The 20,708-nt window shown below is 36.3% G+C and overlaps 1 protein-coding gene across 3 annotated transcripts in view; it reads right to left on the bottom strand.

Moving 5' to 3' along the window:
* Nucleotides 1–8,240: 8,240 nt before the first annotated feature.
* The window catches only part of Nrk (Nik related kinase), a 108,204-nt gene continuing 95,736 nt past the window's right edge, over nt 8,241–20,708 (bottom strand). For all 3 annotated transcript variants that reach the window (XM_076562818.1, XM_076562817.1, XM_015987783.3), the window contains 3 exons: nt 18,378–18,513; nt 15,264–15,403; nt 8,241–11,850 (listed from right to left, as the gene is read on the bottom strand). In XM_076562818.1, coding sequence (XP_076418933.1) covers nt 11,755–11,850; nt 15,264–15,403; nt 18,378–18,513 — 372 coding nt within the window. In that variant the 3' untranslated portion in view covers nt 8,241–11,754. The remainder of the gene's footprint in view (nt 11,851–15,263; nt 15,404–18,377; nt 18,514–20,708) is intronic.

Here is a 20,708-nt window from a genome sequence, read left to right on the forward strand (position 1 = left end):
TTTAAGTCCCTGAAAAAAGAAATTGAAGATGTCAGAAAATGGAAAGATCTCCCATGCTCATGGATAGGCAGGACCAACAAAGTAAAAATGGCAATTTTACCAAAAGCAATCTACAGATTCAATGCAATCCCCATCAAAATACCAACACAATTCTTCACAGACCTGGAAAGAATAATACTCAACTTCATATGGAAAAACAAAAAACCCAGGATAGCCAAAAGAATCCTGCACAATAAAACAACCTCTGGAGGCATCACGATCCCTGACTTCCAGTTCTACTATAGAGCTACAGTAATAAAAACAGCTTGGTATTGGCATAAAAACCGACATGTGGACCAATGGAATCGAATTGAAGACTCTGACATTAACCCGCACACTTATGAACATATAATTTTTGACAAAGAAGTCAAAAGTGTATAATGTTTCTGTTTTATTGATTTCAGCCCTCAATTTGATTATTTCCTGGTGTCTGTTTCTCCTGGATGAGTTTGCTTCTTCTTGTTCTAGAGCTTTCAGTTGTGCTGTTAAGTCACTAGTGTGAGATTTCTTCGACTTCATTATGTGGGCATTTAGAGCTATGAATTTTCCTTTTAGCACTGCTTTCATGGTATCCCATAAGTTTGGGTATGTTGCATATTCGTTTTCATTGAATTCTAGGAAATCTTTAAGTTCTTTCTTTATTTCTTCCTTGACCCATTGGTAATCCAATTAGGCATTATTCAGTTTCCATGAAATTGTAGGCTTTCTGTAATTTTTGTTGTTGTTGAAGTCTAACTTTAAGCCATGGTGGTCTGATAAGATACAGGAGGTTAATTCAATTTTTTTTGTACCTGTTGAGATTTGCTTTGTGACCAAGAATGTGGTCGATTTTGGAGAAGGTTCCATGGGGTGCTGAAAAGAAGGTATATTCTTTTGTGTTAGGGTGGAATATTCTGTAGATATCTAGTAAGTCTATTTGAGTCATAATTTCTGTTAGTTCCCTTATTTCTCTGTTAAGTTTCTGTCTGGCAGACCTGTCCATTGGTGAGACTGGGGTGTTGAAGTCTCCCACTACTAGTATATGGGGTTTGATGTGCAATTTAAGCTTTAGTGTTTCTTTTATGAATGTCAGTGCCCTTGTATTTGGGGCATAAATATTCAGAATTGAGACTTCATCTTGTCAGATTTTCCCTGTGATAAATATGTAGTGTCCTTCCAGATCTCTTTTGGTTGATTTTAGTTTGAAGTCTATTTTGTTAGATATTAGGATAGCTACACCAGCTTGCTTCTTAAATCCATTTGATTGGAATGTCTTTTCCCAGCCTTTTATTCTGAGGTGATGTCTGTCTTTGAAGTTGAGGTGTGTTTCTTGTATGCAGCAAATGGATGGATCTCGTTTTTGTATCTATTCTGTTAGCTTGTGTCTTTTTATAGGTGAATTGAGACCATTGATATTGATGGATATTAATGACCAGTTTTTGTTAATTCCTGTTTTTTTTTTTTTTTTTTTTTTTGGTGATAGTGTTGTATGTTTCCCTTCTTTGGTATTTGTTGGTATGGGACTATCTATTACCTGTGTTTTCATGGGTGTATCTAACTTCTTTAGGTTGGATTTTTCCTTTGAGTGCTTTCTGTAGGGCTGGATTTGTGGCGAGATATTGTTTAAATCTTGTTTTATCATGGAATATTTTGTTTACTCCGTCGATGTTGATTGAGAGTTTTTCTGGGTTGGCATCCATGGTCTCTCAGTATCTGCATAACATCTGTCCAGGACCTGCTGGCTTCTAGAGTTTCCATTGAGAAGTCAGGTGTTATTCTTATGAGTCTGCTTGTATATGTTACTTGTCCTTTTTCCTGTGCAGCTCTTAATATTTTTTCTTTATTCTGTATGTTCAGCGGTTTGATTATTATGTGGTGAGGAGATGTTTTTGGATCCAGTCTATTTGGTGTTCTGTAACCTTCTTATATTTTTGTAGGCATTTCCTTCTTTAGGTTGGGAAAGTTTTCTTCTATGATTTTGTTGAATATATTTTCTGTGCCTTTGAGTTGGCATTCTTCTCCTTCTTTTATCCCTATTATTCTTAGGTTTGGTCTTTTCATGGTGTCCCAAATTTCCTGGACATTTTGGGTCATCACTTTGTTGGTTTTAGTGTTTTCTTTGACTGATGAATCTGTTTCTTCTACCATATCTTCAATGCCAGAGATCTGCTCTTTTATTTCTTGCATTCTGCTGGTTATACTTACATCTGTAGTTCGTTCCTGTTCCTTTACTCAGATTTTCCACTTCCAGCATTACCTCAGTTTGTGTCTTCTTTATTTTCAGTTTTGAAATCTTGAACTGTTTCCCTCACTTGTTTAATCGCTTTCTCTTGGCTTTCAAGGGATTTACTGATCTCTTCCCATTTTTTTGTTTGACTTTTCCTTGATTTCTTTAAGGGAATTTTTCATTTCCTCTTTTAAAATCTCTAATATCTTCTTAAAGTCATTTTAATGGTAGATATCTCCTGTTTCTTCTGTCTTGGTATGTTTGTGTCTTGCTGATGCAGGTTCTGATGGAGCCATGTTGGTTTTTATGTTGTTGACCATATTTTTGCATGGCACCTACCCATCTCTTTTTCCACTGGGTGCAAATGGTGTCTGTGTCTGAGGAAACCTCTTTTGGTCTGATTGATACTCTTGATCCAGTGGGAGCTCTTGGTCTAGTCAATGGACTTTTTGTCTTAGGGAGCAGCTCTTAGTCCAACTGGTGCTAGTGGGCTCTGTCTCAGGGAGTAGTTGCAGTCTTACCGTGTGATGGTGGTAGTCTGACCTGTCTGCAGGAGGTCTGCCTGCCAACTGCCCTCTTAGTCCAGTTGGGTGCTGGCAGGCTCTGTCTCAAGGAACAGTTGTAGTCTCGGAGGGTGGGTGGGATTTGGGGGAGGTAAGACTTGGGTTACAGGGTCTGATGCGGGATGGTGGTGGTCTGTCCTGTGTGCAGGAGGTCTGCCTGACAACTGGCCTGAAACTGGAACTGCAATGGGTGGGGATGAAGGGGCGTAGGCTTGTGCCCCTGGGCCCAAAGTCTAGGGGCTGGGGTATTCAGGTATGAGGATAAAGACTCACTTCTTATTCCAGTCGGGTGCTGGCAGGCTCTGTCTCAGGGAACAGTTGCAGTCTCAGAGCTATTGAACCTACTTTTAAAGAGCAGCAACTTGCTTAAATTTTTTACATTGCTATGGATTTTAGTTTATTGATACAAATTTAAAGTTAACTTTGTTATAATGTATGTCTATTTCTGCTCTTGTTTAAGGTATTATGTGTATGCAACTCATTTAAGATAGTAATTTATAATTAAGAAATACAGATTAGCTGGGTGGTGGTAGCACATACCTTCAATCCCAGCACTCGGGAGGCAGAGCCAGGCAGATCTCTGTGAGTTCAAGGCCAGTCTGGGCTACCTAGTGAATTCCAGGAAAGGCACAAAGCTATACAAAGAAACCCTGTCTCGAAAAACCAAAAAAAAAAAATACAGATTAATAATTAGTCATCTATGATAATCAAACTTACACTCATGTTAGTTAAGTTTATTAGGTATACAAAGATATATTTCAATTAGGTAGGTAATCTTCAAACACTTCAAAGACCTACAGAATATGGCATTTAAAATGTTTTAAGAATACAGACTATTTTGAACTACTGGAAGCATCAATTACTTCAAAGAGGATGATGGACATCGAAAAAAACCCATTAATGGAGTTTGCTTTGTTTGTGGCAAAAGTTGACCACTGGGCAAAAATGTGCCCTTGCCTCAACCGCTTGACAGGGTGTTGTATAAACAGGACATACAGGACCTATAGGAAAATGACTCCTGAATTTTGCCAAAACAAGGTGAAATGGTCCTTCAGGTTCTTGCTTCACAGAGGAGACTGCCAGACATTGTGCAGGATATAGGGAGAAGCGACTGAGAAACTCTAGGCCTATAGGCTAAAGATATCGGGTGATTGTCCAGGCAGCCAGCTGTCTTTGTCATTCTAAATTTTTGGAAGTTGCTTACAATGCACTTCCTGTTTACTGATGTAATATTATATCCTTCTGGGGTCTTTGATGTGGTTGAAGACTAAATAGTTATAATTTTCCTTGGTTATGATAAAAGATAAATTAGATATGAAACCTTAGACTCACAAATACAGGATAGATAGAATATTTTCTTTAATTTTGCCAAATACAAATAGACTATGTATTGTTTTTCATCTTAGTTATTATTGTTTTTTCATTTTTCTTTATTAAGAAATTTTCTACTCACTCCACATGCTATCCACAGACCCCCCTCTTCCCTTCTCCCACCCCCAGCCCTCTTTCCCAAGCCACAACACATCCCCACATCCCCCAAATCGAGGTGTCCCATGAGGAGTCAGCAGAGCCCAGCACACTGAGCCTAGGCAGGTCCAAGCCCCTTCCCACTGCACCAAGGCTGTGCAAGGCGTCACACCACAGGCACCGGATTCCAGAAGCCTACCCATAGACCAGGGACAGATCCTGATCTCCCTGCCTGAGTGTGCCCCAAACAGTTTGAGCCAAACAACCATCTTCTGTACCCAGAGGGCCTAGTGCAGTCTCATGGGGGCTCCACAGCCACCAGTCCACAGTTCATGGGCTTCCATTAAGTGTGGCCGGTCATCTCTGCACGTCTTCCCATCATGATCTCGACGTCCCCCACCTGCAGAATCCCTCCTCTCTCTCATCAGTTGGATTCCTGGAGCTCAGCCTGATGCCTGGCCGTGGATCTCTGCATCTGCCTCCATCAGTCACTGGACAAAGGCTCTATGATGACAGGTTATTTGCTAGGCTGGTCACCAGAATAGACTGGTCCAGGCACCCTCTGGACCATTGCCAGCAGACCAAGGTGGGGTCAACCTTGTGGATTCCTGAGAGCCTCCTCAGCACCCTGCCTCTTCTTATTCCCATGATGTCCTCATCTATCACGGTATCTTCCTCCCTGCCCTCCCACTCTGTCCCTGTTCCACCTTGACCCTCCCATTTCCCTATGTTCTCTTTCCCTACTCCTTGCTCTCTGCCACCACCACCCCCTCCCACCCAGTTCATTCATGTAGATCTCATCTACTTCTCCTTCACAGGATCATCCATAGGGTCTTTCCCACCTATGGTCTTTCCCTGTTAGCTAGCCTCTCTGGAGTTATGGGTTGCAGTCTGGCCATCCCTTCCCTCCCATTTATTATCCACTTATGAGTGAGTACATACTATGTTTGTCCTTCTGAGTCTGGGTTACCTCACTCAAGATGATATTTTCTAGATCCATCCATTTGCCTGCAAATTTCAGGATATCATTTTTTTTTTTACTGCTGAGTAGTACTCCATTGTGTATATGTGCCATATTTTCTTTATCCATTCTTCAGTTGAGGGGCATCTAGGTTGTTTCCAGGTTCTTCCTATTACGAATAATGATGATATGAACATAGTTGAACATTTGTCCTTGTGGTAGGATTGAGCATTCCTTGGGTATATGCCCAAGAGTGGTATAACTGGTAGACTAGCTATTGTAACTATAATTTTTGCTTGATAACTGTTTTGTTATATATAATTTTACTATGTTAAAATCTTCCTTTTTGATTAGACATAAAAGGGGAAGTGCTGTGGGATATCTTTCTGTATGATGTGAATATGTATTGCTCTGATTGGTTGATAAATAAAGCTGCATTGGTCTGTGGCAGCTTAGAGGCAGGGAAATCCAAGCAGATATATGGAGAGAAGAAAGGAGAGGAGAAAGACACCAGCCCGTCACTCAGTGAGCAATATGCCATCAGACTGTCAATGCTACAGCCATGTGGCAAAACATAGATGAATAGAAATGGGTTAATTTAAGATGTTAGAGCTATCTAGCAAGAATCTTAAACCATTTACCATACAGTTTGTAATTAATATAAGCCTCTGAGTGATTATTTTATAAGCAGTTGCAGGACCGTGAGGCTGGGTAGGAGTGGAGAAACCTTCTGGCTACAGCCAATGATTCACCAAGCTGTACTTGAGTGTAATCATTCCCATGATCTGTCACTGAGGTCCTATATGGAATGGATATATGTTTATTCATTTTCCCTAGGCTAAGTAACACAACACTGCTCATGGAGAGTTACCTAAAAATCTTAAAGGGGTTATTAGTGGAACATGAATGAACCTATTTTTAAAAGTCTAAGTTTGTTGGCATGACTATATTAGATCATTCTTAAAAGTGAATGGAAAGAGGTAATTGATTATACATGGGAGGGGATGGGGTACAGACAGAATTAAAAGGTTATTGGAGACAGCTTCTGTGGGAGTGGGATAGGATAAGAGGAACTACAGTTTGCAAAGAAGCAGTAATCCAAATGTTCACAATACCCAGGGAGGAGGTAGGCCATTTGAATGTGATCCAAGGTGTTTGGGCACCTCGCCCAAAGACTCTCATGGATACTCATGCCCAGGAAACCTCAAAGCCACTTCAAGGAATCAAGTATTTATTTGGATGAGAGTAGACAACAGACTAGCGGAGCAGTATCAAATGTAGCCCATATTTTCCCAGCTTGTCATATAATTTTAACTTTACCTATGGAAAAGAACTTTACATTTTGGTTATTCTATCAGTTTTGAACTCCATTATGTTGATTGCTATTTCAACTTGAGAGACTCTTCTTTCTGGTTTGGAATACTTTTTTTTATTGGCTTCTTCCCTAAAAATAATTTAACTTCAATGAATGCATGGAATATATTTATTTATAGTAATGTAACATTTGTGGATGAAGACATATTCAAAATCATATTGAAAACTTTTCACATTTAAACACATCTCAGGATGATACAGTATAATTTGTAAAAAAAAAAAAAAAAGAACCACATACAAAACAAATGTTTGTATAAAACCAGAAAGTAAATGTCTTATTTTTGTGATGTTTGATGTAACTAAGAAAACTTTGTCATTGCCCATGAGCCTTGAACTATATAAAGGTCACAGTGGCCTCCTTTGTGTTTCTTTTCAAGGTAAATAATAAATTACGAAGATTATTTTGTTGACTTATCTTTAAATTGCAAGTTTGTGAGGATCTTTTGAAATGAACCAAAATGAGCCATATTCATGCAACCACTGGATCAGATGATCCTTGGAATAAACAACAAATGAATTTCTGAATTTCAAGTGGTTGCAAATAAAATAGCATGCAGAATAAGCTCAGCCTCCCACTGCCAAAGCCCCTAATTTTCCTTTATTTCATGCATTTATTGAACATTTTCCCTGTGACCAAATGAGGAACTTTAGCATATGGGTGGTATAGCCATAAGACAGCTCCAAATCTGGTTTTTCATTTATCTACAGTATTGACCAGCTTCTGAAAACATAAATTAAGAATTCATTTTATTTCTTTTGGAACTATTATTTTGAATCAGGTTGATATGTTTCTGACTATAAATAACATGTGACAATGCCATATTTATGCTCTCTTCTATTTTCTGTTATCAGCCTTTACAACCCCTCTTTTCATTGCTAATAAACTATATATATGTACTCTCCTCTTTGAATAAGGTTCCTACTTTTCATTCTCCACCAGACATGATGATACTGGGGTAGGATATGAAGGAAGGTAGTATTGACATTTGCTTGGGTTTACCCATACTGAATAACTCTGAGATACCTATGTGTCCACCACAGTGTTCCCTGTGTACCCAAAATATGTCATACTCTATCCTATTTGATTCTATGTCTATATGTTCCGCATATCTAGAGGAAACATTATTAGTTTCTATTTTCACAGGTGTAGCCTCAGAACAATTTTGCTAGATATTATGTGTGCATGTGTATGTTTCCTATATATGTTCACGTACACTTGGAGGGCATAGATAATCATCGGACATCTTCCTCAGTTGCTTGCCACCTTATTTTTTTCCTTATTGAATCAGAAGCTCTGATTTGGCTACAGTGGCTGGCCAGCAAGCTCCAGGAATCCACTTGTTACCTCCTCCCCCGGTGCTGAGTTTATAACAGTTTTACTATTACTTTAGGACTCCACATTGACACTTCTGAGTTTGAATGACAAAGTCTTTACTGGCTCGTATCCCCAGTCTATAGAAAGAGCTCTTAGTAGATAAATACAGCTTTCCTTGACCAGAACTGTACAACAGAGAGACCCTTGAATATCCTCTAATAGGTAGATTCTTACCTATTTTAAAGATATTATTCCTCTAATGAGCCCAAATTTCAAGACACCATGGTTGTGTATTTCAATAATGATACAAATCAATAACTGCAAATTTTTATTTAAGAAGCCAAACAATGATACATCACAGAGTTTTTGATCAAACAATTAGTTTCAAAGATTAACTCCATACAAATTGAATATAAGTGATTCAAACAGGCACATAACTTGAAACAAATCAAAAAGTACTTAAAAGATCCCACTGAGAGTGTGTGGCATTGTTCCTTATCTTATGGAGACTGTCTCAGATGAATGAATTGTGTTTTGTGTGTGTTTGTATGTGTGTGTGTGCCTGTGTATGTATGTGTATGTGTGTGCTTGTGTATACGTGTGTGATGGAAGGGGAAACAGAGAGATGTAGGGAGGGAGGGGTGGAGGGAGGGAAGGGAAGGAGGAAAGGAGGGAGGGAGAAGAAAAGAGGAGAGGGGAGAAGGAGGAGGGGAGGGAGGGAGGGAGAGAGAGAGGGACCAGAGAGAGAGGGAGAGAGAGAAAGAGGGGAGAGGGAGGGAGAGAGAGAGGGAGGGAGAGAGAGAGAGAGAGAGAAAGAGAGAGAGAGAGAGAGAGAGAGAGAGAGAGAGAGAGAGAGAGAGAGAGAGAGAGAGAGAGAGAGAGAGAGAGAGAGCAAGCAGAGGATAACATCCAGTGTCATCCTCAGCAATGCCATCCACCTGTTTGGAGACAGGGTCTCTCATTGGCCAGTTAGTTTCGACTAGCTGGCAAGCAAGCTCCAGAGATCTACTTGTCTACCCTTCTTTAGCACGGGACTGGAATTTTTATGTGATTTCTGGGGACTGGAATTTTTATGTGATTTCTGGGGACTGAATTTAGAGCCATAGGGCATGGGCTTTACTGATCTAGCTATCTGTCCAGCCCTCCAATAAATGAATCATGGCTTAGGTCTCGGTTTATCTCAGAAAGAATTTAATCTTCTGCATTCTGTTTGGGTGAAGGGATGGGGGTGTATGGGAAATAGTGCTTTGCTTATTGTAGTTCTTTGATGATTTTTACCTCTTGCTCTTTGCTCTTAGCATCTTTCTTTGTTTAAACTAATTCATTTATTGAGAAGTTTTGTTATCAGCCCTATCCTTTTTAGCGTTTTCTAGTTTTCAAACATTTCACAATATATCTTTTATTACAAGTGCTTTGGTAATAAAAAAAATTAAATCACCATGAAATCAAACCATACTTTCACCAGTGCTGCTCCTAACCTGCCAAAACGTTTATGCTTTAAACCATACTTAGAGTGGCCCTGGCTTTCAGGGGTGCCTCTCCACACATTTGTGATGTGCTGGGCCTTGTACTGTTATGAGGTGTAGTACATAAGTCATTTCTCCTATTACAAAGTATAATGGCTATGAAATGACATCGTTCCACTTTTCCTGATTCACCTGCCAAAGGCTATATAGATCACACATAGATTTACACCTAAGTTGGAAATATTCATTAGTGACATTTATTGCCGATGAACTACTTCAAATATTTCATTCTTTCATACTTGGCCACCCAATGCTTGCAGCTTCTTTTTCCTTGCTAGGTGCCAAATGTCTTTTCTTCATTACCATATTAGCCTTCAAAGCACAGCAATGCATTGGTAATCTTTCCTGTGTGCTTGCTTTGGGGTGACTTCACAGACTCTGCTTGCTATTTTCCTATGCTTGCTGGAATAATTGCCACAGAGAATAATGGGAGTTGAGCTGCTAAAACAGATTTTTTTAAATGTATTACTGCCTTAAACATATGATTTTAAGATAAAACTTATTAGAAGCTTAATTTTGAGTAAATATTAAGAAAAAATTCTTAAAAGGCTTTTCCTACATACTACTTTAAATGAGAAAAATTTCTGAAATCCAAACCTAGCAAGCTCCATTTGCTCAGCGATGAGGTACTTGCACCAATTTCCCCATGGCCTTTGGTGTACAAATTTTTTTAAAAAAAGAAAACTACTTCTAAAGTATTGATTTGACATTAAAGTTTGTTTACTTAAAGTAACTACTGAGCTTTAAAAAAGTAATTTGAATTGTAAACACTCAAGGATAAGCCAGTTTTAGGATCACATTATTGTGTCACAGTAACAGAAATGTGAATCACATTTAACTTGTGGATTCAGGTTCTCCTGTAAGCTGAACACTGAGCTCCTACACTCTTGAGAGAAGTCATAAGGAAAATCCAAATCTTCATTTCTGGCACAAAGGTTCCAGGAAATGATATACTGTCAGGAAATCACACACAGTCAGCTGCTTTCTGTTTTGGTTAACCAGGTAGTTTAAAAATTATTATCCCACTAGCAAAGTCTTCAGATTTTAGAAGCAGAACTAGAGGACTTATTGAGGTATACTTTGTGGTAGGTTCTGGAGTTTTTTCTCTTGCCCCAGAACTAACCATGGCATTGAGGATGGATAGGTATAAATCACGTTTTCTTACCAGGTAGCAGTTACCATAGGTGAGAAAATATCACCTATTTTTGGCGTCTATAAAATATTTGGGTATGGACTGGCATGAATTTCACTACATTTTGCAGACCTTAGTATACAATGAATGTTATTTTTTTAAAGGCTTACTTACCTACAAAAATGACTAAATTTGAGATTATCACTTAATTACTTTAATTTCTCAGTTTGCAGTGATAAAAACGTGAAAATGTAAGTATTAGCTATCAATGTTATTTTCATTTTGTAACATTGCTTTGTGTAATAACTGGAAGGGCATTTTATATAGTTAAATGTAGGACTGGGAAAATATTCAATGCTGTCTGATGGTCACAGTATTGGCTAGATAACAGAATTCAGAACTCACCCAGTCATGGGGACAGAATTTGACGCCGACTTTGAAGTATTAAAAAAAAAAAAAACTCTCTACAGTACATGTGTATTGGAGTTCAGTCCTGTATTCAAACTAGTAAATGTATTGTTTGGTCGATTAGATTGTCTAGATTGTAAAAACAGCTATTGCATATATTTGGAGCTTCAGGAAGGGGGAACCAAACATCTGAGGTTTTCTTTTCTTCTTAGATAGAGAAAACCAGTTTAACAAGGGGTAGAAAAAAATCACAACTGGTCTCCAACTGTGGATTTCTTGTGAAAAGAATCAGGTGGCATATCCCCCTTGATCACTGTAATTTTCTTTGTGCATGCAGGTTGTTCAACCTTAGTCTGGGCTACAAAATTCATTGTTTTTGTTTCTTAATCTAACCTTCACTTTTTTTTCTTTTGAAGAAGCTTACTTGGGGCCAATTCATTTGAAAGTCAATTGTAATTTATAACAGGTTTCTTTACTCCACGCTGTAAATCTGAATACAGATACTGTCCAAACTGTCCTAAGAGTGATGTTTGAATTCACAGTAACAAAAGTTACAAAGTTTGTGCAAAAGATATTGTACACCATTGGAGTACATAGAGCTTGCTATAGTTAATTTTATTTATAAAGCTGCATTTCTCATTGAAACTATTATGTGCTACATTAAAAGCCTGATTAAAGTGTTTCTAACGGTAAAACTGAAATGTTAAGATGCAATGGCATGTATGTGATGGATGTAAATGTTGTAGTAAATCACTGGAACCGTTTAAACAGCATAATGTTTGTGGAGCTCTTCAAGTTTTCCAAGGGTCATAAAGTAAACCCGGCTGTGGTGATTGCTCAGTGTAGAAGTGAAGAACAGCTTTAAAAAAATAAGAGAAAAACAACATCAGTGAGTTTCTAATCCATTTTAGCTAGATAATTAATAAACAAACAGTACCAGTTTATAACTACAATTTGATGTAATTAAAATATTAAACCATCTTATTTTGAATAACTTTTCTTTATTTTAAGGAACATAAATTTGATTAGTTTGGAATTTAAATTATGTATTTCAAATTATGTATTTCAAACCTTTTCATCATAGTCTATAGAATTATAATTCATATAGTTTATTATTTGGCTTTGTTTTCACTTTTAAAATTTATTCTTTGAGACTTTCATACACTGCACAATGAATTATGATCACGTGATCATTTTTAGCGTCCCCCCAACCCCTTCAACATGTTTCCTCCCATATTCTTTTTTTTTTAAATTTATAACCCACTGGGTTCAATCAGTGCTGACCATATGTGCACAGGAGTGAGGCCATCCACTGCTGTGGATATCATTCTATATAAATAAAACACTGATGGCCAGTGACCAGGCAGGAAGTAGGTTGCCAGGCAGGAAGTAGATGGGACAAGGAGAGAGGAGAATTCTGGGAAGCGGAAGGCTGAGGAGGGAGACACTGCAGCCATCGCCAGGAGAAGCAGCATGTAAAGACGCCGGGAAGCCACCAGCCACGTGGCAAGGTATAGATTTATAAAAATGGGTTAACTTAAGATAAAAGAACAGTTAGCAAGAAGCCTGCCACGGCCATACAGTTTGTAAGTGATATAAGCATCTGAGTGATTATTTTATAAGTGGATTGTGGGACTGCGGGGCTTGGGGAACCTGGAGAGAAGCCCTCCAGCAACAATCCACAGATCATGGGAACTTACCAGTGCCCTTCCCAAAGAATAATGATTCTCCTTTCCTTAGCAGCTACCAACTGCCATATCATATTTATAGTAGGTGGTCTTCTTGGGCTGAAGTTCCTTATTAGTTTTAGTTAACAACACTTTCCTTAAGCTGAGCAGGATGACACCAATGGACATGCCAAATTGGACTGGGGAAATCCCACAAGACCTCCACTCTACATAAAGAACTACAGGCAACTGAGCGAAGCTGGGAGCTGGAAGTGGGAGAGGTGTTTTCCCCAGGAAAGAGGACACCAATCAGTTGTCCAGTGCCAAAAGATCAGCCCTCAATACATACACACAGGTAACATTATATGAACTGAACAGCTTATATTTAGGAATACATATGCATATACATATATGCATGCAATAAAAAATAGTGAAAAAAGGGACTGTGAATTTGAATGATGGGGAGGAGTATACCGGAGAGTTTGAAGGGAAGAAAGAGAATTAAATCCTCTACTCATTTTAGTTCATTTCACTGAAACAGAAAATCATAAAAAAGTAGAAAATTTCTATAACTTCTTAAATATAAGCAGAAGTGGTGACAGAAAAAATAATTTTTTTCCTTGTATTAAAAGGGAAGACAATTTGATTTAGAATGAATTTGTTTTTATTTTTTGAGATTATAATTGAATTGCAACATTTTTTTTTCCATTCCCTAGTATAATGAGTTAAACCCAGTGGGACAGGGAGGAACATGTTGTGTAAATGTGGATTCTTCCATAATAAAGAAAATTGAAACAGAACACAGACATAAGTGTCAAATGGAAGACAAAGCTTTCTTATGTCATGAAAAGTTAAACTTAACAGGGCATGATGATGATAATGATGAACGTAAGACAAACCAGCTAACTTTAACACATTTCATGCGCCAAATACTCTGTAAGATGCTTACTATATACATATTATGTAAGAATTTTACCTTTGTTCCCCAGTTATTAATAGTTCCATCTTAGAGACAAAGGGATTAAGTTTTTAAAAGATAAAACAATGGTTGGTGAAAAGGCCCAATAGTACAGAGTTTGTATAGCATGTGTGAGGTCCTGGGTTCCATGCCCAGCATTCTCCCACCCCCTGAAAAAAGACACATAGGAAAGATCAATTCAGATTCTCTGGTTATCACATCTTGTTAGGCGACAGAGCCAGAACTGCAACCCCAAACTCTCTGATCTCAAACCCTGGCTCTTAGCATTACATTCCAAACTGGGCACCTTTCCTTGACATGCAGTGATTTTGCCCTGCTTTCTCTTCTATTAATTTGAAGTCTGTGTAATCCTTGGTAATGATTCTTAATCCTTTTAAAATTATTTTTTGAAAGCATTACTTCTTAAAATATTAATTTAGGTGATGAACTTTCCCATCTAGCTATTTTTAGTAGTTAACATGGATCAAATTTCACAGACAATTTCCAAGTCTCAATTTTAGTTTTCTTTCCTGTAAAATAGTCATCATTATACCTACTTGTGAAGATAAATTCAGACAGCTTTTAAAATAGCAAGCATAAAGCCTAACATATAATTATATATTCAACAAACGTAAGTACTTTTTCCTTCTTTTATTCTTGGAATATGCTGAAAGCTAGAAATAGAAGATTTTCAAAAAGCAAAGAAATGCTGGTCAGGAGATGGCAAAAGAGGATTTCTTACACACTGTTGGTGGGAGTGCATTATTATAGCTATCATGGAAAATAGTATGAAAGATCCACGAAAAACAACCAACCAACCAAACACTGTACAAAAAAGACAACAACAAAAAACCAACCCTAATAAACTTGCCATGTTCTCTGGCTCTAAGACCTTGGTATGTATCCACAGGATTTGGGTACCAGCCTACCAGAGATATTTATATCCATGGTGATTGGAGCACTATCCACAATAACTTTTGAGTAAATCTAGGCACCCATCAACCAATGAATAGACAAAAACCAAGAAAACAAAAACCCCCAAAGACTAAATCATCCATTTGCAGCAAAATATATAGAATTAGAGAACTTATGTTAATTGAAATAAGCTAAAAACAAAATATTAATGTTTTCTTTCAACTATCAAAGCTAAACCTATCTATCTAAAGATTAGGAATGATGTTGGGACTAAGGTAGATAAAGGGAGATCTGATTAGTGCACATGGAGGGCATGTACTGAAATAGCACAATGAATGTCAGTGATATGCACAATTAAATTATGATAATTAAACCCAAAATATTTAAATCATCCTAAGGAGGCAGATTCGCTCTCATATTTTTATGAAATTTCTTTGTATGAAAATGACTATGGATCAAAAATAATGAAAGTTCACGCCAAATAAAATATCAAAGTTTAATTAGGATATTACTAGAGATTTTTACTTCAAAATTAGGGTTCTTTTGAAACAAAAATTACATTATTTGCCTAATCTATTTCTGCTGCAAAAAGATAATTGTTTTTATTAATAAAAATTTAAAGTTTTAAATTGCCAGTTTAAAAAATGTATATTCCTAAATATTATGAGCAGAAAGTCTAATTACTGTCAGTGCCTGGTTTCTTTTTGCTTTACTGGAGGCTGTAAACTATACCTTGTCACCACGGGTACACAGGAATCGCAGTTTCTTGATTGACCTGCGCTTCAGCTCATTCTCGAGAATAGTGGACTGCAGGGACCGCGCTTCAATAGCCTTTTGGTCCCACCCGGTGATTCTCTGTGTACACTCAAAAGCTACAACACAAATGGAAAAAGAACATCTCAGTTTTGTAGCAGTAAGATAAAAAATCGTAATTACAGTTAACTATTAAGAAGTTAACAGTTACAGGTATGGTTAAACCCATCTGGTTTTGACCTTATTCTGAAGTCTGCCATTTTGGATGTTTTGCTGCTTAGGGCTGGTATTCAGAGTAGTTATCTATAGATTCCCACAGTGATCAACATTGACTTGCTAGATCTTCGTTCATCTTTGTATTCATATACTGTAAGACCACAGTCTAACACAAGGGTTAACGACTTTGTAAACATTCAAATCAACCCACGGCTTAAACAAGCAATAACAGTGTAGGTAAAGTACAGTGGACCCAATAAAGAACTGTATTGTAACACATATGGAAAACTGATTCATAAAAAAACTAAAACAAGGGGAACAGATTTAGTTCAGTGGCAGAGTGCAAGGCTCTGGGTTCAGTTCTCAGCCCTGAAAAGAATTAAAACTAATAATTATTACTAAATAATACCTTATTCAAATAATGACTTTAGTAACTAATTTAATTGAATAAACATTCCTGCTATAAGCAGAACTGAGGGTAATTTTATACATCTCAGGCTTTTTCTTGTAGAGGAAAACTGTATTACATTTTAAACTTTTAGGCCTATTTTATAATCTTTTGTGACAATATCATTTATGAAAATTCTATCTGAAAGAATACTTATTATGAAAAATCCATATACTTCATTGATTCTGTAAAGTAGTTTATGGCTGAAGAAGTAATATTAGTAAATATTTGACTTTCAAGTTACTATTCTTTATCAAATTTATGGGGAAGAAAATTTCCACACATAAATTGTAACATTTAAAATGACACAAAATTTAACTGCAGTCAAAATACAAAATGGGGCACTTTGATGAAAGCAAAATTCTTAATCTGACTATTTTCCTTTATTTTGAAGGGAGAAATTAGCATTAGTATAGCTATATCATTTTATAAGAAAAATGGCCTGTTTTCATCCAATGCTCTCGGGAACTCTCATTTACCTGCTGTATTCAACATTAAATTTACATAAAATAACTTATGGAAGACTAGGTAAACTATAAAAGTAACCAGCAAATGCGTACTGTGAGCAGTGTAGCTTATCTCAAAGAAAAGTGCAAAGCATGTGTTATCCCAGTTTTTATTATAATGCAAATTACTTACCTGTGTGATTTTGATATCAAAACTGTCACTAAATTATTATCATATTTTGACTTGAAATAACTTTCTTAGTGTAATTTTCCGCCCTAACTAAATTTGTCACAGGAAGTATAAAGAACCAATGGCCTGGCTTACAGTAACTAGTAACTTATTTAGCACATACGAATTTTAATTTTTTACTCACATGACTACTATATTAAAATAGTATTGTTCTAAAGAGCCACACAGAGAAAAATTTTCTAATTTAACATAGCCTGTCTACTGAGTCCACCACCCAGTGTTATATCATCACAGATCCTCTTAACCTAGATACTTACTGAACTAGTTTGGTTTCTGAAATGAGACTCTAAAATCTGGAAGTAGAGATTTTTGGTGAAACTTTCTACAATTCTTAAACTTCTATACAATTATTTGTGAATAAAGAACATTGTCCTTGTTATTGAAAACATTATAATTTAAAGAAGTATAAAATTTATTTTAGGAAACTCTGGATTTAAGCAGGTTGTAAAAGCAAGTTGTTTTCAGTTAGAAAACAGATTGAATAATTTCCTTGACATCAGTGTCATATTGTACTATATTCTCATTATGCACTAAACAAACAGTAATATCATGTATTTGTAGTGCTATAATTTGTTTTATATATACATGTCTTTCAAATTCTACCAGAGCTTTTTGATCTAGGTTAGAAATTTTCTTGCCCAGGGACAAAGATGTTGTAGACATTGAACATCCCTTTTACTCTTAGGATCATCTAGTGGCTTGAATATTAGGGTTATTCTCAGGTTCCTATTTTGACTTGGCTACCTGATTTTCATTTCTGGTTCATGTACTTTTTGAGGTTCTGGGGATGCATTCTTTCCCCAGGCTGCATCACTAGTTCCTACTTGACTTATTATTCCTGAAAGTATCACTATAAAAGATATAACATGACTCATCGCTTTTACTTTCTTTTGCCCTAGATCCATCAATTTGTACCATAAGCATTTAGTATCTGTCATTTATAACGGTTTAAAACCCTTTGTGAATTCTTACCTGTTTGAATAAATTAGAGCAGGTTTTCAGAAAAATCCTTAACATTGACTATGTATAAAAAAATTAAGATTCTGCAGATGCAATACAAAAAACTATCTCCCCATAGAAAATTGCCCAAAAATGAGTTCTTTCAAATTGGTCATTAAAACATTGTGGGCATCACTTTTCTACCCACTGTAGACATTTTGGGGGATTCTGGCCTCTGTCTGGATAGCTTTTCCTTCTCTTTCCAACTGTCTCTTCAAACACACAGACACACACAGACACAGACACAGACACACACAGACACACAGACACAGACACACACAGACACACACACACACACACACACACACACACACACACGGGGTGGGAGGAGAGCTGTCATAGATCTTATCATTCTACCCTTTACTCTTTCTAACATTTTAACTATTTGTGTGTATTTTGTTCTCTAGTCACTAAACGTACAAAAGAATCTCAAATTATTTTAATTTCACAAGCCAGCAGCCCTAGGCACAAAAAATGGAATTCTCTATGTTACCACAGGTATTCCAGAAAGTTCTGTCTTTTTATATAAGTGATTTCATACAAATACCACTCTATAAACAGGACATTGATGACTAGACAAAATAGAAGTACTTTTTTTTTATGTGTAGTACTTTAAATTACCCTTCAGTGCTTTAAGAAAAAAAAAACAATTCTGGAAACCTTATTTAGTACACATTTTCATTCTCTGAAAGCTTCTCCGGATCATCTGAGAGAAAAAGGAATTTGGTACATACCTACAGAAGACGGTATGTCTTTCCAGACTTCAAGGATCTTCTTGAAGAGTTGTTCATTAGCTTCCTCAGAGGCACCTTCAGCGTTGAAGGTGAGCATCACGCCAATTCCCAAGTAATTAGGTAAAATGATGATATTCTGCGATATAATGATTTCCAGGTACCGGGATTATGTTTCATAAAGATTTTTGTGTACAGAATTTTATCACTATTATGTTAATTGAAGTAACTATTACTTTAACCGAAGATCAAAAGATGCTCAGCATGCAGGGAGAAAGGTAATCTCTGTTTCTCAATTCAATAGAATAACATAAACTAAACATTTGAGAAGAGCTGGTTTCCATTAAGTCATCAGTTTTAATATTCTCTATTTTTTGTTTAGGATAATAATTTGGAAAAAAAGTAGAGCTGTACTTCCAACATAGAGAAATTTCTTGAAATGCCATAAAAGTATTGTACATTGTAATAGAAAAAATAATACAGTTCTGGATTTAAGATTCATTTCAGAAATTAAGCAATATTTTCATAATGAATGTGTGAGCTAAGTATCAAATCATATATATATATATATATATATATATATATATATATATATATAATTCTTGGTCATCAGCAAATTCATGGAAAAAGGGAAAATAAACCTCATAGAGCTTAAGCTTAAAATGTTTTAAGGGACAACTTTTAATACTGTTTCTGGCTTGTTTTATTATATTTGTCCCATATTCAAGAAAATGCAGAATATCTCATTCAAGTCACATAATGTTAATATAGGCTCTATATGCAAATTCAGAAGTATTGGTTGGCAGAATAAGGAAATACTAAGAGATAACTAAGCATTTGTAAGTTTTCAGATTCATAAATGGGACAGAAATCTGTTTAGAGCACAGATATTATGCCACTGACAGTATTTCTCTGATAATTTTTAAAAAAAAATGTGTTTTGCTGTTTTTCCAAATTAGCAAGTTACGGGGGTGGGGAAGGTCAGAAGCTATACTTGCCAAAGCCAGCGTACTCAGGCCAAGTGCTTGAGGCCATGTCTCAGCAACAACAATCCTCAAAACTAAAATAGGAATCCAGAGGCGAAACGCAATTTTAATGCGTTCCCTGGGTACTTGCATGAGCAGTTGAATCAGAAAAAAGATAAGAAAGAATGAAAGAAAATGCAAGAAATAAGGTTGTCTCAAAAAAAATCTATTTGTAATAAAATGGGACGGCTGCAAATCCAGACAGCCTCCGAGGTAATTTCCTTGCTTCTAAGGTGCTTGCTGAAGCAACGGATACTCTTAGCATGTGTGGCTCCCCGCACTATTAGAGTCTTTGTAACCTAGCGCTTGGGAGAAAATATTATTTTTAGGACATTCTCTTTCAGAAGGCACCCTCCTTTCATATTAGAGTCCTTTCTATTTTAGTGGGTCAAGACACTAGGGAATTTGTCTAAAAATATGTTTGCATATATATGAGGTGTCCTAATTAGGTCAGAAAATGATTTGTAAAATCTCTACTTTTTTCATTCTCCTTTCTACAGTTAATTAATTGATTTTCTAAAGCAAATAATTTCCCTGCTTATTATTTAGATTTAAACTTTTTCAGTGATTTTATTTTTTAAGCCAGTAACTAGTGTATCCCAGGCTGGCCTCAAATTTGCTAAATAAGCCAATGCTGGTCATAATATTACCAAACTTCCTGCCTACACTTCCAAAGTTATGGGATTATATGTGTGTATTAATATGCCTGGTTGAGCTTTTCAATAAATGTAGACTTAAACCAATACTCAAATATTCCTTGTTGCACTGGCTTCTGAATAAAGGTTATCTATTATGATGATAAATATAGGATGCAGGAATCTACAGAGATAACTTAAATGAAGAATAACATAGTTATATCAAAATTATTTTGTGGTTTTGGCTGAGATTGTGTTTAATATTTTCACAGTACAAATGGTAAATTGTTTATATAGGCAACTACTAGGTTACTAACTAATGATTGTTAGTTTTATCAAAATACCTTTAAAAATGTCTTCATCAATGTGCTGCTGATTGTTTTTATGTAATTGTTTTAATTGCATTATTGGAGATGTAGGCTGTATTCTTAAAAATGTTCAAAATACCACACAAATTGAGTGATATAAAGTATATAAATGTCTTGCCCAAGGATTTTATGTAATGATAAGCTGCTGAAATTTTAATATTCAACAAACTGAATATTGATAAAGGATGAAGAGAAAAACAATTGCTGGTAAAGACAGCAGTTTTACATATAATTCTCAACAAGGCAAAATCAATTCTACCATCAATATTTTGTATGATGAATTTGGTGTGGTATGATGTTATTGTC

Source organism: Peromyscus maniculatus, chromosome X (genome assembly GCF_049852395.1).
Source record: "Peromyscus maniculatus bairdii isolate BWxNUB_F1_BW_parent chromosome X, HU_Pman_BW_mat_3.1, whole genome shotgun sequence".
Classification (NCBI taxonomy): domain Eukaryota; kingdom Metazoa; phylum Chordata; class Mammalia; order Rodentia; family Cricetidae; genus Peromyscus; species Peromyscus maniculatus.